General features: G+C 45.7%; 1 protein-coding gene across 1 annotated transcript in view; it reads right to left on the reverse strand.

The window, feature by feature from the left end:
- Positions 1 to 51: 51 nt before the first annotated feature.
- The window catches only part of ANXA9 (annexin A9), a 59,217-nt gene continuing 34,730 nt past the window's right edge, over positions 52 to 24,538 (reverse strand). Inside the window, exons 5-12 of the mRNA XM_082275467.1 lie at positions 23,941 to 24,031; positions 12,307 to 12,386; positions 12,173 to 12,232; positions 9,990 to 10,080; positions 9,745 to 9,840; positions 8,522 to 8,580; positions 2,711 to 2,833; positions 52 to 171 (exon numbers count right to left, since the gene is read on the reverse strand). Coding sequence (XP_082131593.1) covers positions 109 to 171; positions 2,711 to 2,833; positions 8,522 to 8,580; positions 9,745 to 9,840; positions 9,990 to 10,080; positions 12,173 to 12,232; positions 12,307 to 12,386; positions 23,941 to 24,031 — 663 coding nt within the window. The 3' untranslated portion in view covers positions 52 to 108. The remainder of the gene's footprint in view (positions 172 to 2,710; positions 2,834 to 8,521; positions 8,581 to 9,744; positions 9,841 to 9,989; positions 10,081 to 12,172; positions 12,233 to 12,306; positions 12,387 to 23,940; positions 24,032 to 24,538) is intronic.

A 24,538-nucleotide genomic window follows, 5' to 3' on the forward strand; every position in this document is an offset into this window, starting at 1 on the left:
CCTATTGGCAAGAAGGAAAATTTTGACAAAATTTTCTTTGAAAATTTTAACAAAAATCTAAATGTGTATGGACAGCTTCCGACCGAATAGATACATCCCTGTGTATTTTCAGATATCTTCAGCTCTGCACAACAGCAGCAATGCTGATCTGTAGTCTCCCTTGGTATCACTCTGAAACATAAAGAAAAAAAAAGACATTTTAAAGAAAGAAAATCTTCTCCTGAGTGACGCTAATGCATTGAGCCTTTTTTTTTTACATAATTTAGAAGAAAACAATTCGATTTTCATTTTATAACTTGGGCTAACTACTATTGGCACTATAATGGTTTAGGGATTCTAGGACAATATCCCCCCGGACAATATCCCCCGAACAATATCCCCCCTGGACAACATCCCCCCGGACAATATCCCCCCGGGACAACATCCCCCCGGACAATATCCCCCCGGGACAACATCCCCCCGGACAATATCCTCCCTGGACAATATTTCCCTAGACAATATCTCCCCTCTAACCCTAACTCTAGCCCTAACCCTATGTCCCGGGGGATGTTGTCCCGGGGGATATTATCTGGGGGGATGTTGTCCAGGGAGATTATGTCCAGGGGGAGGTTTTCCGGGGGATATTGTCCGGGGGGGTATTGTCCGGGGGGATATTGTCCTGATACCGATTTAGGGTCAGTTTATTCATTTTTAAGCCTCAGCTGAGGCCTGTAGCCTGTAAATGGGCTATGTGTCTGTAGCACTGCCCCCTAGAGGACTGCTGAATATAACACTTTCCTGGATTCCCCTGGGTTACCCGTAGCAACTGCTTGCAGAAACTTATCACTATAAGTACTTGGCTCAGTCAATGATCAATTCAGGATGTTGTTTTTTTTAGTTTTATTTGGAACTGGGATAGGAGAAGGGATGAGTGGGATACTCCAACTAGTAACTATTCACTGTATTGAAGACAAATGACTTGAGGATGTGCTGCTTCACTCTGCCACTGGAATGAAGATAGAATAAACATTCCTGCTTGTAATCATCTTCAGGGTTCTAACTTGGCACCCCCTTTCTCTCTCACTCTGTGCTGACACCCGTCCACTGACTCTACACTCTGGAGTGGTCCCCTTCCTGGGCAGACCCCCGGGCAAGTTCCTCTGTACTCGTGGACACTGTTTTTCCAGAGTCACGGTTACCCTATACTCCACCAGTCAGCTTCTCCTGGACCTCTGGATTCAGCCACACACTCTGGTTCACTAGGCTGACCGCCTGTGACCACCATCCACTGCTGCAGAAGAGGAGACAGCCGCCACTCTTCTTCTGGGACCTGGCTTCCCGCCCAAAGACCCCGTGCCTCATGTGCTCCTTGCTTTTATACCCTATCCTATAATGCATCACTCTCAGTGCCAAACCCATGGGATAGTATCAAAGCCTGTGTGTCATTGGCTTGGTTTCCTCCACTGTCCAACGTGCCTCCCCATTGGACACAGTGGGGACACTCCCTCAGCCCAAATGCATCACACACTGAGCACATGGAACAGGCCTAGCTACAAATCATGCTCCCCTGATAGGCAGAGGGCATCTATGTTTTGCCTGCTGCTCTCCTGATAAGCAGGCAGAGCCAAAACCACTCTCCTACCTAGCACCTATCTAGAAGGGTGCTACATGTCTATTTACGGCTTGAATCGCCAGGTGCTGCATGCAGGAGGCTAATTTATGTGCATGGGGATATAGTGGATGCCACTCATTCCAATTTGACAGGCGTGCAGGTGAGCAGCCCCAGATATGCTGTGTCTGTGTTTAGGACTGCCCCCCACACCTGCGTAACTGTCAAATTGGGACAAGCAGCTGGTTGCTTTGGTTGCTGAGATCCTGGCAGCACACAGAGACATTAGTTGCTAGGACACTGGCAGTGAATGACATTATTGGTTTCTAGGATACTGGAAGAACACAGCATCATTGGTTGCTTGGACACTGGCAGCACACAGTCACATTGGTTGCTAGGATGCAGATGGCACAGCATCATTGGTTGTTATGGTACAGACGACTGACGGCACCATAACCACAATGCACCACAGTGTCAATCAAAGACAGTGTGCAGCCCAGGGGCTGAACATAACAAGGGCCAAACAAATACCTAGTATAGACAATTAACCTCAGTACAGCCACCACTGGGTCTCAATAAATACCACCTGAGCCAACCACCTCAATTGGTGGCCTCTGGGGTGGCAAGGCCTAGGGTTCTAATTCATCTACTGCTCCCTGATCTGCAGGAGATCAAAAAAAGAGGTTCCATGGTTTTATAATGACATTATTTCCTAAACAAAGGACTCTGTGAAGGAACATTGTCTGCATTGCCAATAGCAGTAAGCTCTGCTGCCATCTTTCTAGAGTACTTTCACTTGCCCCATCCTTCACTCCTCTGGCAGATGGCACTCGCGCATGTTCCGGTAGTGGTCTGTCTCTCACCATCATCATCTTCAATGACCCTCATGGACCTTGCGTTGGTCTTGTAGATGTCAGGGCCTTTGACTACCAGAGCATGGGGGAGAAGATGCTGCAGGGGCTGCAGAGTAGTGGAGGATTGGGTAAGAAAATCTTATTTTCTGTTTTCAAGTTTCCAAGAGCTGGGCTTAAAGAAGCTGTCTGGAGCTGATCAAGAGGTTTGAACAGAAGGGATCTAGCACATGCCATAGCCATAGTTGCAGTATTGCAAAAAATAAAGTACCTGAATCGATGAGTAGAGTGATTTTCCATATTTCCTCCTATATGCCACTCGGATGCTCAGCAAATCCTCTTCACTTCGAGAAACAAGGATGCGGGTAAGAACTTTGTCGTCTGTCCCCAAACTCTGCTCGGGGACACAAGATGCTTTAGAAAACACTCACATACTATTTGAAGGATACTGAACATATACTACTCTCTAAAAGTGGATGGAATTTGAAATAGACCTTGTTTGAGGAAATTCTGGACTGATACTGCTGACATCCTTCTGAAAATGTTAGTTGCCTAGTTGACTCTGACTTTAAAGCCCAGCTCAGGGCCAAAAAGAAGTTTTCCCATGCAGTAAGCCTGTGCCTGCACTGCACGGGTCAACTGCTTGTATTTGTTTAAGGGATTAGAGAACGAAGCTATACTTACCTAATCTTCCGAACCTCCCCACACAAGACTGGTCCCTGTGGGTCCTGGCCCCCCCTGTGGTCTAGTGGTCTTGTATGGTGGACTGTTCCTGACATCATCAAAACCATAGACCTGCTCTGGACGTGAAGACATCAGGAACAGTCCACCACTGGGGGGTGCTGTTTGCCGGTGGAGCAAAGGATCAGGTGAGTATAAATTTTCTCCAATTCCCTAGACAAAAATGGACAGTTGGCATAGCCCCATTGCATTGCAAAACTTTTTTTTGCTTGGTATAAGGCTTTAATGCTTTGTGACTTGCTGAGCCAGAACAAGTATGCACATGAGTAAAGTTAGAAAAAAGAGTTCTTTAAGTGCATGTATATTAAAAAAGAATAGCGCACACATGGTGGGCTTGAGCACGATATGGCCATATGGTGGGACTAAATCCCCATTTTTATTTATGGATTGGATCCATATTTGATAGTCATTTCTTTTGCATGTGTGCGCTATTCTTTTTTAACTACTTGCCTTCTGTGCACTTAAACACCCTTCCCATCCAGACCAATTTTTAGCTTTCAGCGCTCGCACGCTTTGAATGACAATTGCGCGGTCATGCTACACTGTACCCATATAAAATTTTTATCATTTTTTTCACACAAATAGAGCTTTCTTTTTGTGGCATTTAATCATCTCTGGTTTTTTTATTTTTTATAAAAAAAAAGAAAAAAGACAGAAAATCTTGAAAAAAAAAAAGTTTTTCTTATTTTTTGCGAGTAAATTTTGAAAATAAATAAATTTTTCTTCTTCACTGATGTGCGCTGATGAGGCGGCACTGATGGGCACTGATAGGCTGCACTGATGGGCACTGATGAGGTGGCACTTATGGGCACTGCTGAGGTGGCACTTATGGGCACTGATGAGGTGGCACTGATGAGGAGGTACTAATATGCCGCACTGATGAGCACTGATAGGCGGCACTGATGAGCACTGATAGGCGGCACTGCTGGGCACTGAGAGGTGGCACTGACGGGCACTGAGAGGTGGCACTGACGGGCACTGAGAGGTGGCACTGACGGGCACTGAGAGGTGGCACTGACGGGCGGCACTGATGGGCACTGGCGGCGGCACTGATGGGCACTGGCAGGTAGCACTGATGGGCACTGGTGGGTGGCACTGATGAGCACTAATGGGCAGCACCATCAGTGCCCACACTCAGTGCCCATAGTGCTGCCAGTCAGTGCTCATTAGTGCCTAGATGAGCAGGCACTGATGGGCACTGACTGGCAGCACTATGGGCACTGATTGTGTGCACTGATGGGGGGCACTGATGGTGGGCACTGTGGGCATTGAAGGTGTGTTTGGTGTACCTCTAGTAATCAGGGCACTGGTGATCGGTGCCCTGATTACTTTTTTCTGTGTCCCCGGCGCTGTGCAGCTCTCCCTCCTTCCTCACACGCAGGCTCTGTGTGAGGAAGGAGCGCCGGCGATGAGAGATGATCTCATATGTTTACATATGAGATCATCTCTCATTGGACGGCTTGATCACGTGGTGAATGGCCGCTGTGATTGGCCATTCACCACGATCTGTGATCGGCTGTGTCCAAGGGACACGGCCGACACAGATTCTCCCCGATGCGCGCTCGCGGGAGCGCGCGGGGGGCGTGTCACTGGGAGGCCGCTTAAAAACGGCCTCCCGAAAATTCGAGTCCGCGCTGCAGCCGTATATAGGCTGTAGCGCGGATGGCAGGAGGTTAATATACATGTTGCTTGGTCCATAGCTGCACCGGCTTTAGATATACATGTTCAGGGTTTGCTCCCCTAATTTTTTGCTTCTTTAAGTGCATGCATGCTCCAGGTCAATGATTAAGGCTAGGTTCCAGTATTCATGCATTCATCCTGAGTGAGTTGCAGCAGACCATGGTGCTGGGTTACAAAATATAATTTTAGGCATGACGTGGTGCTTTAGGCAGCCTATTCAATTGAATAGACTTCCTTAACACAACGCACATTAACACATGGCATAACGCGCATTAACGCTCACCCAAAAATGCACCACAACAGTTTGAATCCAGCTTTAAAGTGGAACTCCAAGTCCAATTATGTGTTCTTTTTGCCTCCTCCTTTCCTGTATATTTAAAAAAGGTGCCCACATTCTTACCCCCTCTGTGCTCCAACACTGTACCAAGCTTTCCTCGGTCCAACACTGATGGTCCTCCTTGGACAGAATGATGATCTGATATTGATTTAATATTTCGTCTATTCTTAGTTTTAAATTACAAACTTTGTTATAAGTGGATACGAAAGAGGTCTGAGAGGTCCTGAGGTAGCGGGGTGTCCCGCGAACAGCCTCCACCATATCCTAGCTAACCATATTGACATTCCAAGTGAGATGTTTTTGAGATGTGTTGTTGGTTCTATCAATTGACCTTGAACACATGAGATTAAATACTTTTATGATGTATATGTACCAAAATATGATTTTATTTATTTTTTTATGCAATAAAAATTGATGATATTTTAATTACTGTGTATTTAATATTGAAGGTATATACAAAATTTAATTTTTGCTGTGTCTTGCTTTGATTTATAAGCTTTAGGGATGATACCTCCGCTGGTATATTGATGTTTCAAAAGGGCCATCACTTACTACATATGGCTTTCTGGAGGCCAATTTATGGCTATGTTGTAAAAGACCTGAATAGCAGGAGAGACTACTGTACACAGACTGTTGAAAAACTATAAGGAGGAACATTCCCGCTTCCTCTCTCCAAGTAGAGACAAAAACATCTGTATAGTCAGTTATTCACAGGCTGCCAACAAGCATACAGGCATAATTAAACCAAAACTGCTCTTCAAACTGAGTGTCACAGATAATAAAAGATGTCTACAAAGTAAGAACATATATATATATGGCGCTTTTCCACTGCATGGAACCGAACGTTTCGGCTCACTTTTGTGCTTTTCCACTGCTGGTACCGCATGGTACGGTGTAGGAACGGTTCGTTACGGCGACGCTTTTCCACTGCATGGAACCGAATGGTTCGGCTCGCTTTTGTGCTTTTCCACTGCTGGTACCGCATGGTACGGTGTAGGAACGGTTCGGTACGGCGACGCTTTTCCACTACATGGAACCGAACAGTACGGCTCACTTAAACAGTACCACCTCAGTTGTGGTTCCAACAGGGCCGTACCGGTACCATATCCCACAATCCTTTGCATGCAGCCTTGACTGTTTGTCACTACTAGCCACTGATTGGTCAGAGAATCGTTGTTATCCCACCCACTTACTTTAGTACTACTTTAGTGGAAAAGCAAACCATACCAAACCATACCGAACCGTTCCAACACCGTACCATGCGGGACCATGCAGTGGAAAACCAGACAGGGCCAAGCAGGGCCAAGTAGAGCCGAGCCGGTACTTGCAGTGGAAAAGTGCCATTAGATTTAAAGCAGTGGTCACCAAACTGCAGCCCAGAGGCCGGATGCAGCCCATTGCTTGCCTTTATCTGGCCCTATTCTAAAACTGACACAGTCACTATTCTATCCACTGACACCAATGATGGGGCACCATTCCTCCCACTAACACCAGTGGTGGAGCACTGTTCCTCCCACTGATATGAACAATGGGGCACTATTTCTTCCACTAGAACAAACTATGGGGCATTGTTTACACCCACTGATGCCTGGGCATTTTCTATTCCCACTGATCACAGTAGGGCCCCCCCTAAAGTCTGAAGGACAGTAAACTGGCCCTTTGTTTGGAAAGTTTGAAGACCCCTGATATAAAGCAACACATGTAAAAAGAAATACAACAGAGATAGAAACTTTAAAGGACCAGTCTACCAGAAATTCATATTTCAGCTTTCAGGTAGATATTGAAGAGTTTAATCACCTAAACGCTTTTCACACATTGCCCTGAAAAAGTATTCATAGTCATACCCTTAAAATTTATCACATTTTGTCATGTTACAGCCAAAAACATAAATGTAATTTATTGGGTTTTTTACGTGATAGACCAACACAAAGTGGCACATAATTGTGAAGTGGAAGAAAAATGATAAATGGTTTTCAAAAGGTTTTACAAATAAATATCTAAAAAGTGCGGCATACATTTGTATTTCACCCCCTTTACTCTGATACCCCTAACTAAAATGGAGGTGGAACCACTTGCCTTCAGAAGTCACCTAATTAGTACATAGAGTCCACCTATATGTAATTGAATCTCAGTATAAATACAGTTGTTCTGTAAAGCCCTCAGAGGTTTGTTAGGGAACCTTAGTGAACAAACAGCACCACGAAGGCCAAGGAATGCACCAGATAGGGCAGGGATAATGTTTTGGAGATGTTTTAGGCAGGGTTGGGTTATAAAAAAATATCCCAAACTTTGAACATCTCACAGAACACTTTTCAATGCATCATCTGGAAATTGAAAGAGTATGGCACAACTGCAAACCTTATAAGACATGGCCGTCCACCTAAACTGACAGGCCGAGCAAGGAGAGCATTATTCAAAGAAGAAGCCAAGAAGCCCATGGTAACTCTGGAGGAGCTGCAGAGATGTGTACTCCACAAATTTGGCCTTTATGGAAGAGTGGCAAGAAGAAAGCCATTGTTGAAAGAAAGCCATAAGAAGTCCCATTTGCAGTTTGCGAGAAGCCATGTGGGGGACACAGCAAACATGTGGAAGAAGGTGCTCTGGTCAGATGAGACCAAATCTGACCTTTTTGGCCTAAAAGCAAAATGCTATGTGTGGCAACAAAATAACACTGCACATCCCCCTGAACACACCATCCCCACCGTGAAACATGGTGGTGACAGCAATATCGGTGGAAGACATACCCAAAAAGACTTGCAGCTGTAATTGCAGCCAACTGTGGTTCTACAAAGTATTGACTTAGGGGGGCTGAATACAAATACACGCCACACTTTTCAGGTATGTATTTGTAAAAAGTCTAAAAAAACATTTCTCATTTTCCATCCACTTCACAATTATGTGCCACTTGTGATGGTCTATCACATAAAATCCCAATAAAATATTTACATTTTTAGTTGTAACATGACAAAATGTGGAAAATTTCAATGGGTATGCATACTTTTTCAAGGCACTGTATGTATCTCTGGTGGTAACATCTCATCATGCTTGAGTTCCCAGGTCCGCCATGGTCATCAAGAAGGTTTCTTGTTCTTTTTAGGGGAAACATCCAAACAAGAAGAGAAAATCTGGTAACCCTGGATGAACAGGAACTAATGCTTGACAGATATGAATAGAGTGGGTGACTCATTTCACTAGTCCCTATTTACAGTATATCTAAAATAATATCTACTTTGGGTGAAGCCTCCTTCAAATAAGGGAGCGTTATATTCTTATGTTACACTTTTATACATAAATCTTTTATAGTGGAAAAACAATAGTAATCACCTTCATAGTGCTGTACAGTTTGTCGGCAAAATAAAGAGGAGTATCCTTAATTACAGCCACTGTGAAATGGAAAAATTGAAAATAGACATATTAAATGGCATTTGTTTTTCAGTAGATAACAAATGCTTATAAAGTTTTTTTTTCAGTGCAAAATAAATACAGTACTGCGGTCAACACATTATTGAACAGCATAAGTTCATCCAGTTCCCAGCAGTTAAGGGTGACTTCTATGCAATATAGACTTATATGAAGCAAGCTGAAGCCCACATGTACAAGGCCTTAGTTAGAAATCTCTCATCTCTCTGGAGCAGCCTTCCTCAAACATGGTTCCATGGAACCCCAGGGTTCCTCCTGAGGTTGCTAGTTGTTGCTTGAGCAGTGAGTACTAGTAGCTTGTTGTTTTACTTTACTTTATTTACTTTCTCAGACCAACTCTATCTACAAACCCAGGGAGTGGCTATGGGCACTTTGTTGTGCCTGCATAGTTCTGGCACCAAAAACACCCGGCAAAGCCAGCAGCAAGGGTCCAGTACAATTTCTCTATTTGTTTTTCATGTAAGTAGCCTCTGACACCAATGACTATGTTAGTTGTCTGTAAGTGTGACCTTCCTCCCACTGACCACCAATGTAAGGAGCAATCTTCTCACTGCCCACCGATGTAAGGAGTATTCTTCCCACTGACCATCAATGTAAGGAGCAATCTTCTCATTGACCACCAATGTAAGGAACATTCTTCCCACTGACCACCAATGTAAGGGGCATTCATCCCACTAATCACCAATGAGAGGGGCATTCTTCCAATTTACCACCAATATAAGGGATATTCTTCACACTGACCACCAATGTAAGGGACATTCTTGCCACTGACCTCCAATGTAAGGGGCATTCATCCCATTGTCCACCAATATAAGGGACATTCTTCCCACTGACCACCAATGAGAGGGGCATTCTTCCAATTTACCACCAATATAAGGGATATTCTTCACACTGACCCCCAATATAAAGAGCATTGGTGTGGCTATTATCATGTAAGCTGTGGATACAGTAAATCCTCCAAGGTTGAGAAAGACTTCTGGAGGATACATCTACATACTGATCAGTGGACAGCTACAGGTGCAGTCAGACAACCTCAGCTGCTGAAAAGCCTATGAGTATGCATTCAGTATATGTGTTGTACTATTTTCTTTTCATTTTCTAGATACATACTGATTACCGATACTTACCTAGAGTCAAAAGTGATCTCTGGAAATCCCCCTTAAAGTGCTTCTTTATAGTGTCTTCTATGTCCACAGAGGTGGAATTCTTGTAGTGGTCAAACACTAGGACCAAATAGGGACAGTAGTTAGTAAGGGAAGATAAAACAGACACCACTGTATAGGATTTAAATTTTTTTAAAACTCTAACTAAAAGCTCTTTTACATGGGCACAGAGGCCTTATACAGCAAGCGTTTATGTTCTGGTTGTATACCTCGTCTGAGGTGTCCTTTGGATCGTTCTGTGAAGACTGTAATCCACTGAGCATCATTGGGGTTTTTCTTTGGTCCCACCTCACTCAGCAACTTCAAAAAAGAGGATAAAATCCAGAAATGTCAGGATAGATATTCAGAAACTGCCACTGCTGACTTGTTTTTGAAGACACGTTCCAGAGCTGTCATTTATCTGCCTCACTACTTAGAGACACATTCATAAAAAGCAGATGAATCTAGATGTATATGATAGCTAGTGCTCCTAAAAATGTTTTATGTATTTACAAGGTACCTTCATCCCATGTCATGGTAAACATGTTTTAGGCAACATTGGCCAAAGGACAATAAGGAAAAGAGGGGAACAGGAAGGGGAAGGGAAGTGGCTCACGTAGGATTTTCATGGAGCCATAGAAAAGCATGAACAATTGGATAAAATCTAAAAAAATTCTTATGTCTTACGTTTAACCATCATACATACGGGACACAGTAAACCTTTTTAAATATGTGGAAGGGATTTATGTCCCTCCGGATCCCTGCTCATTGCTGTAGATATCAAGGCACTATATTCGAATATCCTGCACGAGCGGGGAATCCGGATGGCGGAATCCTTCCTGAAAGAACAAAATCGATTGACCTGGCCCTTAATGAACTTTGTTGTATAAATATTACGGTTTATTTTAAACAAAAATGATTTTACTTTCTCAGACCAACTCTATCTACAAACCCTGGGGGTGGCTATGGGCACTTGCTGCACACCATCATACGCAAACCTATGTAGCCCCTCCTAGGTAGGTGCTAGGGAAAAAGGATAGTTTTGCTTGCTTACCAGAAGGGCTGCAGATAAATCTATATTGTTCTCTGCTTACCAGAGAGCAGGATCTGTTAGTGAGGTCTGTTCATTGTGCTCAGGATGCAACTCGTTCTGCCTGCAGAGTGTTTCACACTGGTCCAATAAGGAGGCACATTGGACAGTGGCAGGAAACCTGATGAATGTGTGCACAGGGTTTTGATAAACCCCTGGTGATTTGGCAGAGGAAAGATGCCTCAGTGCATGCTGGGATACTGTATAAAAGCATGCGCTCAAGGTCTTTCATCTGGATAGCGGAGTCCCGGAGCTAGGGGGGGCGGCTGCCTCCTCCTCTGTAGAGGTGCCATGCAGCCTCAGGGGGTGTCCTGAGGGCCTGGAGAGTAGCAGTGAGGAACTGAACCTGGAGGTCTAGAGAAGCTGACTGAGAGAGGAGACACTGGAGGATCTGGCTCTGCAGTACAGTGAGTCCAGAATCTCGTATTGAGGGGCCTAACCTGAGGGGGGCCACCCCTGCTCCTAGGATAGTCAGTGGATGGGTTTCAGTTGAAAGGGGATGCTAGTTAGAAGATAAGTTATCATCCACAAAGTCGTCTTGTTAGGAAGTAAAGAGCAAGAGACTTAACCCCTTTCTACACTTGTGGCAGTGTGGATTAAACAGCCTAGCTGTTTCCATTTAACCTAGAAGACTTAAAGATAGAAGTCCTCAACTAATGTGAATAGTTCAACTGGAGTATCCCACTATTCCCCTCTCTTATCCCAGTTCCAAATAAACAAAAAAAAAAAACAAAAAAACAATACCCCTAGACTGTTTATTTGAGTGGCGAGCCATCAGGAGTAAGGAGGGGATTCATGAACTATATCTCAAGGTAACCGTGTGCTGGTAATCAGGGGAGACTGTCCAGTAGGCCAGCAGGCCCTACGGGGACAGTGCTACATCTATATTTAGAGGGGATGGGAAAGGCAAGTATTCTCCGATGACCAAATGGAAAGCTGGTTGCCACACATACTCTGTTGGTACCGGTTCATCAAACTTTCAGTGTAGCTGGAAGTGCTCTGGGGTCTCAGCTCACAGTCTACAATGATCATAGTACAGGCAACCATACTAAGTCTATGTTTCCACTAGTGCAACTTGTCATGCGACTTTGCACCTCAGGGTGCCTGGGCATCCTGGATGAAAAAGGTTGCACTAGACTGTACATAGCCCCGTGATTTTTAATGGTGGCCCAGCTTCCTAATTGTAAAACAATCCCTCACTTTTCCATTGGACCAGATTTTGTTTTTACAGGAACCAGCCTTGGATCAACACTCAGACTTGGCTACGTGTTTTACTAAATAACACCGGTATAAACCATTGGAGGAAATAATAACACACACTACCTTAGAATCTTGTTCAATCAGTCCATAATCAATAATCCCAGATTCCCTTTCTCTCTTGCCCTGGAAGGAAAGTTATGATTAAATTCATAGAAGATGGAGAAGGCACAGCATTTCCAGATTATTCAATGTGTTACCTTGACCAGGGCCAGGAGGAGCGCAGTGTATGGTCCACTTGTTTCTGATGTAATGGCCTTCTCCAACTCCATTTTAAACTCTATTAAAATGATAACAAGGAAAGTTGATGGGATGGGCTATGACCAGAGTTTACCTTTTAATATGTTTTTGGACAGTTACATGAACAAGCCATGTGATCTGGGGTCATCTACATGTAAGGGCTCAATCACTCCATGTCAAATGAGCTACATTGATCTGCATAGATCAACTCAGGCTCAACACAAGGGCACATAGAAAACAGATGCCCTGTTCACTTCACACAGGTGCGTTTCAGTTCATTGCATAAAAATGCAGCATGTCCGCATTTTTCCGTTTTGGTAATGCTACTCACTAGTGATCGACAGATATCGTTTTTTTAGTGCCGATACCGATATTTTGGTCATCAGTATCGGACGATATTTTCGGACATTTAAAAAAATGTATTTTTATTTTTCACAGGTACTGTTGTGGAGGGATCTGGGGGTCTAAAAGACCCCAAACCCCTCCTCTGCACTTAAAAGCATTCAAAACACCAAGCTTGGCTGTTTTGAATGCTCGCATTTTTTTGAATTTGCCGCCGAGTACCCAGAAGTGATGTCATGACGTCACTTCTGGGTTTTTTACATGGAGACCCGAATGCGGCTTTGATGGGGTCTTCTCTTCGGCGGCCTTGCAGGTAGGATGCCCGGGTCTCCTGGTGGGATGGGAGACCCGGGCGAGCCGCGGAAGGTGGCAGGAAGGGGGGAGGGACATCCCCTCCCTCTCCTTGTAATGACAGCCGAGCGGCTTCTCAGCCGCATTGGTTGTCATTACAAGACAGCCGACCGTCGGCTATGGATGCCGGTACCTGGGTGATGCCTCTGCCTGCAGGCACCACTCCGGTACAGCACTTTCCCGAAATATCGGCAATATCGGTAACCTCAGGGGCCGATTCCGATATATCAGGGAAAGTGCATATCGGCCCCCGATATATCGGCATTGCTGATAATCGGTGGATCCCTACTACTCACTGAATGTCACCATACAGCAGTGCATCACAATGCACTGTGGTGCATAGAGTTGAATCAAATGTCATGTTATTTATATAGAGGCCAAGTTTATGCTGTTGCTCTTTAGTACCCCCAATGTACTACTGTGTGTTTTGTTGCGTTGCATTAAAAAAAAACACATACACCTTCGTTTTGGTGCATTTGGTGCATTGACAGCCCATTAAAATTAATGGGTTGCCTTAAAGTGCTACTTAACATCCCCCCCCATGTCTTTTTCCTCCTACCAGTATGTCTGGGTTCTCTTCAAAGCATATACTCACCATCACAGCGAATGTAGCATTGTCTCACTGAGATTCTCTGTTCACATGGCATACACTGGGTCCAATGCTGCCATCTAGGTCTTCTTCAGCTTGCTACCTCCTCCGGGTGCAGGCAGCCAGGTACTGGTGTCACACCATGCCCACCTTCTGGCCTGTCCCCTGGTCGCTCTGAGTGCCCGATCCTAGCCTCCTGGGAAATGTGATGTGAGGATCTCTGGTGGCTGTAGGACCAGAGAAACCTCATTCTGGCTTAGGCCAGAATGGCGGTGGGGGTCAAGATTAAGAAAAATATGCATTTCTGCTGGGGGGGGGGGGGGGGTTAAAATGGAACTAACTTTATTTTGGGAGTAAAATTCCACTTGAATTCAACACACGTTATTGTGTAGCATATTGCACGTTAATGCATCGCTCCAGCCTTAACGGAAAAAAAAAAAAAAACAATAACTGAAAAAAAAAAAAGTCTTTCCAAGAAGTATCTGCATGTTCAAAGGAGAATTATGAGGGTTAGACCTTGTGAGATTATTCAAGGTCTGATTGTGTTTGATTTTATCCTTACGAATCAATGCATGCAAATACTTGTACTCTACTCCAAGGGCCAATTCACAACTACGCACACGTGTTTCTTCCCCGATTCATTTATATGTTTCTTTCCTCAAATATACCTGATGCACTTTTTCCAAATTCAACACAACACAGCACATGTGTATACAGATCTAAGGGCTGTGGTGCGTTGAAGGGTGAGATGTGATGCTTAATGTATTGGCAGATCATAGAAGCCCCCAAAATGCGTATACAACACTTGGTAATTATATACATGAATCTGTACATTATTATGCATGAGTAAAGCTTTATAGGGAAACCTAGGGATTTACATAAAGGGCCTGTCCACACAGTGTCCACTAGAGATTTTAACCTCTGATTACAGAAGAGAAAATAAGGTTTCTAGAGAGGTTTGAGTCATACTTTACTGTGAAGGAAAGATAGTTACACTCACCTATCCTGGGATGCTCTGGTCCGGTCATGTGGTCTCCCCAGTGGCCGGCTTCAGGGAAGAGGAGAGATCGCCGATAATGGCTAAAATGCTTCTGTGGTGACATCATACATAGGCTTGCTATGGGGCATCTATAGTGGGCTGTCCCTCCTCTCCCCTTAAGATGCAGCTGGGAGCCAATTATGTGATCGGACCAGAGCTCCCTTAGAATAGGTAAGTATACAAATCTTCCTGTCACAGGGTAGTTAGAAAACGAGATGTAAGCGTGGTGGGAGCAGGTTTAAGCTTAGTTAGGAAAAGCTTGGAATTCTAGTTTAACCACTTAAACCCACGGAAGATTTTACCCCCTTCCTGACTAGGTCCTATTTTGCGATTCGGCACTGTGTGACTTTAACGGACAATTGCGCGGTCGTGCGACGCTGTAACTAAACAGAGATTTCTTTTGGTGGTATTTGATCACCTGTACGATTTTTACTTTTTGCGCTATAAACAAAAAAAGAGCGTCAATTTTGAAAAAATTATATTTTTCAAATTTTTTTTATATGAAATTCCCCCCCAAAAAATGTAAAAATCTAAATTTTTTAACATTTTAGGCCAATATGTTTTCTGCTACATATGTTTGGTAAAAAAAATCACAATAAGCGTATTTTGATTGGTTTGCGCAAAAGTTATTGCGTTTACTAACTAAGGGAAAGATTTTTGTCATTTTTGTTGTTTTTTTTCTAACAAGTAATGGCGGTGACCTGCGATTTTTTTTTTTGCGGGACTGCAACATTGCAGTGGACAGATCGGACCCTTGACTGACTGACATTTTTGACACTTTTGGGGGTACCAGTGACATTACTACAGTAATCGGTGCTATACATATGCATGTTACTGTAAAAATGACACTGGCAGGGAAGGGGTTAGCTTTATTGGTGATGCAGGGGTTAAGTGTGTCCCTAGGGGCATGCTTCTAACTGTAAAGGGGTGTGGCTAGTGGTGTAACCACAGAGACATCCGATCCTACATAGCAGGACCGTATGATCTCTGTTCTTACACAGGGGAGAATGACAGACGGCTTTGTTTACATTAGCCACCTGCCTTTCTCCCTCTCCACAGGAAGATCGCGAGTGAGATGTTAGGGAGCGAGCGGGGCGGAAGCGCGGCTCGGGCGGCGCGCGCTCGCCCCCTAGAGCCTCACAGGCGAGCGACGTACCGATATGTCACTTTGCCTGTGAGGGGCTGACCGCCATAGTAAATAGTCGTGCGGCGGTCGGCAAGTGGTTAAACTTTATATAGTACAAACAAGACCTCCCTCTTCCAGCTTGTGATCCCTCTAGTCAGTGGTAACTTAACATTTTTATAGGCGAATCAGGAGCTACTTCCTCCTGCTGGTGTTCCTTCTAGTAGTTACTAAAGATCTATATAGGTGAATCAAGACCTAATTTCTCCTTCTAGTGTTCCTTCCAGTAATAACTAAAGATCCATATAGGCAAATCAGGACCTCCTTCTTCTCACTGGTGACCCCTCTAGTGATAACTTAAGATCTACTGTATATTGGCGAATGAGGAGCTTCTTCCTCCTGCTGGTAAAACCTCTAGTGATTACCAAGGATCTATATAGAGGAATTGGTTCTTCCTTCCTCCTTCTAGTGATCCCTCCAATGATAACTAAAGCCCCGTACACACGATCAGATTATCGAACGATCTGTCGTGTGTGGCATGCTAGTCTGATGTGGAAAGTGAAGAGGTTATTTTCATACGAATTTTCCCGTACGACAGAATTCTACTTCAGAAGTGATGTCATGTGTTGGATTGCTTTGTTTGTGTTCTTTCGTCTCTAAGCATGCCTAGTCTTGCTCTTAAGATTTTTTTCCGTCTAAATCTGTACTAATGACGGTGCTGTGGAGCAGAGCGCGGGATCAGAGGCTGTCAGGGCGTGCAGGAGAGAGGAGAGTGTGTGCGTGACCGCGTGTGAATACCCCCCAGCCCCCCCCCCGAGAGCAGCGGCGGGGAGCGGCGCTCGAACACCGACCCCCCCCCCCCAGAAGCGAGCGGCGAGCGGGTCGGTAACCCCCCCCCTCTCTTGTTGCGGGTGGCGAGCCGAACAGTAAACCCCCCCCCCTTTTTGCGGCGGGCGGCGAGTGGTGCGGACCCCCCCCCCCCAGACAGAGAGGGAGCAGAGGAGACTAGCGAGCAAAGGCTGACCGGGAAGTGACAGAGGGAGGCGGGTGCAGAGCGGAGACTGACCGTCTGAGGGAAAAAAAAAAAAAAAAAAAAAAAAAAAGAAAAACAGCCAGGAACTGCTAGAGTCAGACTTAAAGGGACATACACTAGGTAAGTAAGACTGGTGACTGAGATTGTACACTGACTGAGGGTGTAGTGTAGTACCTGAGTATCTGTGAGTACCTGAGTATCTGTGAGTACCTGTGAGTATCTGTGAGTACCTGTAAGTATCTGTGAGTACCTGAGTACCTGTGAGCACCTGTGAGTACCTGTGAGTACCTGAGTATCTGTGAGTACCTGTAAGTACCTGTGAGTACCTCTGAGTACCTGTGAGTATCTGTGAGTACCTGTGAGTATCTGTGAGTACCTGTGAGTATCTGTGAGTACCTGAGTACCTGTGAGTACCTGAGTATCTGTGAGTACCTGTGAGTACCTCTGAGTACCTGTGAGTATCTGTGAGTACCTGAGTATCTGTGAGTACCTGTGAGTACCTGAGTATCTGTGAGTACCTGTAAGTACCTGTGAGTATCTGTGAGTACCTGTAAGTACCTGTGAGTACCTGTGAGTACCTGAGTACCTGTGAGTATCTGTGAGTACCTGAGTATCTGTGAGTACCTGAGTATCTGTGAGTACCTGTTGCTACCTGAGTGACTGGGAGTACCTATCACTACCTGAGTGTTTTGCGTCTGACCGGGCGGTGCGACTGAGCGTTGTGCGTCTGACCGGGAGGTGCGACTGAGCGTTGTGCGTCTGACCGGGCGGTGCGACTCAGTGTTGTGCGTCTGACCGGGCTGTGCGACTCAGTGTTGTGCGTCTGACCGGGCTGTGCGACTCAGTGTTGTGCGTCTGACCGGGCTGTGCGACTTAGCGTTTTGCGTCTGACCGGGCTGTGCGACTGAGCGTTGTGCGTCTGACCGGGCTGTGCGACTGAGCGTTGTGCGTCTGACCGGGCTGTGCGACTGAGCGTTGTGCGTCTGACCGGGCTGTGCGACTGAGCGTTGTGCGTCTGACCGGGCTGTGCGACTGAGCGTTTTGCGTCTGACCGGGCTGTGCGACTCAGTGTTGTGCGTCTGACCGGGCTGTGCGACTCAGTGTTGTGCGTCTGACCGGGCTGTGCGACTCAGTGTTGTGCGTCTGACCGGGCTGTGCGACTCAGTGTTGTGCGTCTGACCGGGCTGTGCGACTCAGTGTTGTGCGTCTGACCGGGCTGTGCGACTCAGTGTTGTGCGTCTGACCGGGCTGTGCGACTCAGTGTTGTGAGTCTGACCGGGCTGTGCGACTGAGTGTTGTGCGTCTGACCGGGCTGTGCGACTCGGTGTTGTGCGTCTGACCGGGCTGTGCGACTCGGTGTTGTGCGTCTGACCGGGCTGTGCGACTCGGTGTTGTGCGTCTGACCGGGCTGTGCGACTCGGTGTTGTGCTTCTGACCGGGCTGTGCGACTGAGTGTTGTGCGTCTGACCGGGCTGTGCGACTGAGTGTTGTGCGTCTGACCGGGCTGTGCGACTCGGTGTTGTGCGTCTGACCGGGCTGTGCGACTCGGTGTTGTGCGTCTGACCGGGCTGTGCGACTCTGTATTGTGCGTCTGACCGGGCTGTGCGACTCTGTGTTGTGTGTCTGACCGGGCTGTGCGACTCAGTGTGGTGCGTCTGACCGGGCTGTGCGACTCAGTGTTGTGCGTCTGACCGGGCTGTGCGACTGAATGTTGTGCGTCTGACCGCGCTGTGCGACTTAGTGTTGTGCGTCTGACCGGGCTGTGCGACTTAGTGTTGTGCGTCTGACCGGGCTGTGCGACTTAGTGTTGTGCGTCTGACCGGGCTGTGCGACTCAGCGTTGTGCGTCTGACCGGGCTGTGAGATTGTGAGTGTTGGGTGACTGACCGGTGTCAAGTGAGTGGAGCGGAATACCAGAGGGTGAGAAGGTAGCGTTAGGAAGCCAGGAAATAGCCACATAGGATAGACTTAAATCGCTGAATCCCCATTAGATTAGATAGTAGGTACAATGCCCGGCGGGTGTGGGGATGCGACTCGGTGTACATCTTGTGATATGTATGCGTTCCTCGGTCATGCGATAGAGGGCGAATACAAATGCGCAAAATGTGAGCACGTTGCTTCCCTGGAAGCTCAGGTCCTGAATCTAGGGAAGCAGCTGGCAACACTGAGACGAATGTCCATACCGGAGGAGAGCCAGGATTGTACCAATCAGGTGCAGACAGGGGCCTGCACAGAGGTGGGCGGAGTATCGGAGGTGCAGGCATCAGAGCAGAGCAGAGGGGTGACAGTTAGGAGGGGTAGAAGGGGACAAGGCGAGGAGGCTGATCCTGGGCTGGAGCACCCCAATAGATACGCCCCGTTGTGTGATGTTGGGGAAACCAGTCAGGGACCAGCATTGCTGGAGCAGAGCGACGCCCCTAGCTGCCAGGGGACGAACTCCTCCAGTGAGGCCGGGAGAAAGGGAAAGGAAAGACAGGTGCTGGTGGTAGGGGACTCAATTATTAGAAGGGCAGACAGTGTAATCTGTGACATAGACCGTGTGCGCCGAACAGTCTGTTGTTTGCCGGGCGCTCGGGTTCGGCACATCGCGGATCGGGTGAACAGATTATTGGGTGGGGCTGGGGAAGACCCAGCTGTCATGGTACACGTGGGTACCAATGACATAGGCAGAGGAAGACGGAGAGTCCTAAACGATTTCAGGGACTTAGGCGCTAAGTTGAGGACTAGGACCTCCAAGGTAGTATTTTCCGAAATACTACCGGTACCTCGAGCCACACCAGAGAGGCAGCGGGAGATTAGGGAAGTTAACGAGTGGCTGAGGAGCTGGTGTAGTAAGGAGGGTTTCGGGATCCTGGAGAACTGGGCCGACTTCTCAGTCGGTCACCGGCTCTTTGGTAGGGACGGATTGCACCTAAATGGGGTGGGTGCAGCCGTACTGGGTGAGAGGATGGCCAAAAAGTTAGAGGGGCTTTTAAACTAGGGAATGGGGGGGAGGGTACAGATGTAGAATTAGCCAGTGGAAAGCAAGTTTCAGAGGGCAGAAATGGGGGCATTAGCGGTAGGGTGTTCGGAGCCCCTATACCCAGGGTGGGTACGGGGAAAAGTCAAGAGAGCAGCCTAAAAACATCAAAATTACGAGGCTTATATACCAATGCCAGAAGCCTGGCCAACAAGATGGGAGAGCTGGAGCTGCTGATGTTTGAGGAGGACTTAGATTTTGTGGGGATAACTGAGACTTGGTTTGACAGCTCTCATGACTGGATGGCGACCATTCAGGGGTATTCCCTTTATCGCAGAGATAGAGAGGGTAAAAAAGGGGGAGGGGTATGTTTGTATATTAAGAACAGTATACAGGTAAATATGAGGGATGATATTAATAATGGAGCTATGGACGAGGCAGAATCCCTATGGGTAGAGCTTCAAAGGAAAGGCACGGTGGGGAAGGTAATATTGGGCGTATGCTATAGGCCCCCAAACCAGAGGGAGGAGGGTGAGGTGGACCTCATGTTACAGATAGGATTGGCAGCAAGGATGGGAAATGTCATTATAATGGGGGACTTTAATTATCCTGATATAGACTGGGCAGAAGGAACCGCGCATTCAGCCAAGGCTCGGCAGTTCCTAAATGTTTTGCAGGACAATTTCATGGGTCAGATGGTGAATGCACCGACAAGAAACAATGCGGTACTTGACCTACTGATTACCAACAATATAGACCTGCTCACGGATATAGAAATACGGGACAACTTAGGGAACAGTGACCATAGGTCAATTGGTTTCAGTATTAATTACAGTAATAGGAAACACAAGGGTAATATAAGGACACTGAATTTCAAAAGAGCCAATTTCCCTAAACTGCGCTCGCTGCTAGAAAATATCAATTGGGATAGAACCCTGGGAACAAAGAACACGGAGGAAAAATGGGAGTGCTTCAAGAGCATACTTAACAAGGGGGTGGACCAGTGCATTCCACAGGGAAATAAATTTAAAAGAGCAAAACTAAACCCTGGGTGGCTAAACTCCAACATAAAAATGTATATTAGAGCTAAAGAAAAGGCCTTCAAAAAATACAAGACTGAGGGGTCATTGGCAGCATTTAAGCATTACAAAGAGTGTAATAAGAAATGTAAAGATGAAATCAGGGCGGCTAAAATAGAACACGAGAGACATATAGCGGAGGAGAGTAAAAAGAACCCCAAGAAATTCTTTAAGTATATAAACAGTAAGAAAGCGAGGCCAGAACACATTGGCCCCATAAAAGATGATAAAGGAAAAATGGCCACTGAGGACAGAGAAAAGGCGGAAGTGTTAAATAATTTCTTTTCTTCAGTCTTCACAAAGGAATCGGGGGGCTACACGAACCCCGCTTGTAAGGCCGAACTAAATAATACACCTCAGGAAGTGCCTCCATGGCTAACAGAGGATAGACTTAGAGCTAAACTAGAGAAACTTAACATAAATAAATCCCCGGGACCGGATGGCTTGCACCCAAGGGTTCTAAATGAGCTCAGTCAGGTGATTGCCAGACCATTATTCTTGATCTTTAAGGATAGTTTACAGACAGGTATGGTGCCAGCTGATTGGAAAAAAGCCAACGTGGTACCAATATTTAAAAAGGGGCCGAGATATATCCCGGGTAACTATAGGCCGGTCAGCCTAACATCTGTAGTCTGCAAAATTTTGGAGGGGATGATAAGGGACCACATACAAGACTTTAGTAATGAAAACGGTATTATAAGTAGTAATCAGCATGGATTCATGAAAAATCGTTCATGCCAAACCAATCTATTAACCTTCTACGATGAAGTGAGCTGCCACTTAGATAAAGGTAAGCCTGTGGATGTGGTGTATCTGGACTTTGCAAAGGCCTTTGACACCGTTCCCCACAAACGCTTACTGTACAAACTAAGGAAGGTAGGTATGGACCATAAGGTGAGTACCTGGATAGAGAACTGGCTCCAGGGGAGAGTACAGAGGGTGGTGATTAATGGGGAGTACTCGGATTGGGCGGGTGTGGAAAGTGGGGTCCCCCAGGGTTCTGTCCTGGGACCAATCCTGTTTAATTTATTCATAAATGATCTAGAGGAGGGGATATCTAGTACAATCTCAGTATTTGCAGATGATACTAAATTAGGCATGCCAATATCTTCTATGCAGGATGTGGAAATCTTGCAAGCAGACCTGAACAAAATAACGGGGTGGGCAACTACATGGCAGATGAGATTTAATGTAGAAAAATGTAAAGTAATGCACTTGGGGGCCAGAAACCAGAAAGCAAGCTACTCACTAGGGGGGGAACCTCTGGGTGAGTCTAGGATGGAAAGGGACCTGGGGGTACTGGTAGACAACAGGCTTGGAAGTGGCATGCAATGCCAAGCCGCTGCAAGCAAAGCCAACAGAATACTGGGTTGTATAAAAAAGGGGATTCACTCCAGAAATAAAGAGATTATTCTTCCACTCTACAAGACTCTGGTCCGGCCACATCTGGAGTATGCTGTCCAGTTCTGGGCACCGGTCCTCAGGAAGGATGTGCTGGAACTGGAGAAAGTCCAGAGAAGGGCAACAAAAATAATTAGGGGAATGGAGGACATCGGCTATGAGGAAAGACTACAAGCACTGAACTTGTTCTCTCTGGAGAAGAGACGCTTGAGGGGGGATATGATATCAATGTACAAATACTGTACTGGCGACCCTAGCATAAGGAACAAACTATTTAGAGTAAGGGAATACAATAAGACACGTGGCCACTCACTAAAACTAGAGGAAAGGCGGTTTAACCTTAAAGTGCGTAAGGGGTTCTTCACTGTAAGAGCGGTAAGGATGTGGAATTCTCTTCCGCAAGCAGTCGTATCAGCGGGGAGCATTGATAGTTTCAAAAAACTATTGGATGGACACCTTAAAGACCACAACATACAGGGGTATACAATGTACGGTTAAAAGCAAACACACACACACATCATAGGTTGAACTGGATGGACTTGTGTCTTTTTTCAGCCTCACTAACTATGTAACTATGTAATCGGACGTTGTATTACGGACGACAAAAATTATATAGCCTGCACATCAGGATTTTGTCAGCCGAAAAGTCGGAGTTGACTGTCGATAGCACCATACTAACAATCCGAAAATCGGCAGATTGGTCTTTGGACGAATTTTCCCTACAGATTTTCTTACTGTGTGTACGGGCCTTAAGTATCTATATATAGGAATCGAGACTTCCTTAATCCTGCTGGTGACCCCTCAAATGTTAATTAAACATGTGTATAGGAGAAGAAAGACCTCTTTCTTTTTGCTGGTGATCCATCTAGTAATAACTAAAGATTGTTATAGGGCAGTGATGGCGAACCTTGGCACCCCAGATGTTTTGGAACTACATTTCCCATGATGCTTAACTACAATGCAGACTGCATGAGCATCATGGGAAATGTAGTTCCAAAACATCTGGGATGCCAAGGTTCACCATCACTGTTATAGGGGAATCAGGACTTCCTTCTTCCTGCTGGTAATCCTTCTAGTAAACATGAAAGATCTCTATAGAGGAAACCAGGACCTCTTTTCTGTTATTGATGGTCCCTCTAGTGTCAAGCCAGGTATGCATATAGAGGTCTTTTTTCGTTCAACCTGAGGAAAAACTCACAGATCCGTACATCCACGCAAATGATGTGGATGCAGGGATCTCCCCCCAGTCAGAATGTACAGATCAGCACTGAAGCCACTGGCTAAAGTGGCTGACCAACTGCTGGTTTTCCAGCAGGACCATTCGACAGAAGCCGGTCTAACTACCACCTTCTGTTGAATAGAGAGCGGTACACACTGACTGACGTTTGTTCCGTTCTTGCTGAATCTGCCACATTTCAATATACCGTATTTTCCGGCGTATAAGACGACTGGGCGTATAAGACTACCCTCCTATTACATGATCTACCGGTAATACTTATACTTAGGTTACCTTGGAGATATTATACTTGGCGTATAAGACGACCTCCCATTTTTGGGGGATTTTTTGAGGTTCAAAAGTAGTCTTATATGCCAGAAAATACAGTATGTATACTCAGCTTTAGATACGGCCTGGTATATAATAGGAAGTTGGATATTTTATACTCCACTTGACCTCTTACCTTGCTTGAAGCAAGCCTGGATGGCTCGCAACTGTTCATTTGATCTTGTGGTGAGGATTTCATTCACTGCAGCTTCATCTGTTCCTAATCCCTGTAACAGTGATAATAAATACAGGTTACCACTATTTGACTGCTTTTGAGATCCTCCTCGGAGTGCTCAAATCTCCCAGCATGCACCATCAACTCTATATTGGCTGTGAACAATGATATTAACAGCTCCTGGTTCATAATTTAGTACATAGTAGCTTCATACATACACATGAAAATACAGTGGGCACGCCTGTATTGTCTGAACACAACATTGAATAGGTTGGTATAAGAACAATTATAAATAAAAAGTCAAGTTCCATTCAAAAATGTAAGTAAGTGGGAAAGGGTTAAAACTATAGAGTAAATTTAAAATCAAATATTCCTTAAAATTAAAGCAATATATCCCGTGCGCACAAAGTTTTCAATATATAATAGGTCTAATTAAAGACTAGTCGCAGCTACTTTCAAACAAAAGGCATAAAACACAATACACAACTCAAATCCCATATGGATTCTAAAGTCAAAGTATTAGTAGCGCAGACAAAAAATGATCAGTCCAATATTCATA

This window comes from Pelophylax lessonae (assembly GCF_965119305.1).
Source record: "Pelophylax lessonae genome assembly, chromosome: 13".
Taxonomy (NCBI): domain Eukaryota; kingdom Metazoa; phylum Chordata; class Amphibia; order Anura; family Ranidae; genus Pelophylax; species Pelophylax lessonae.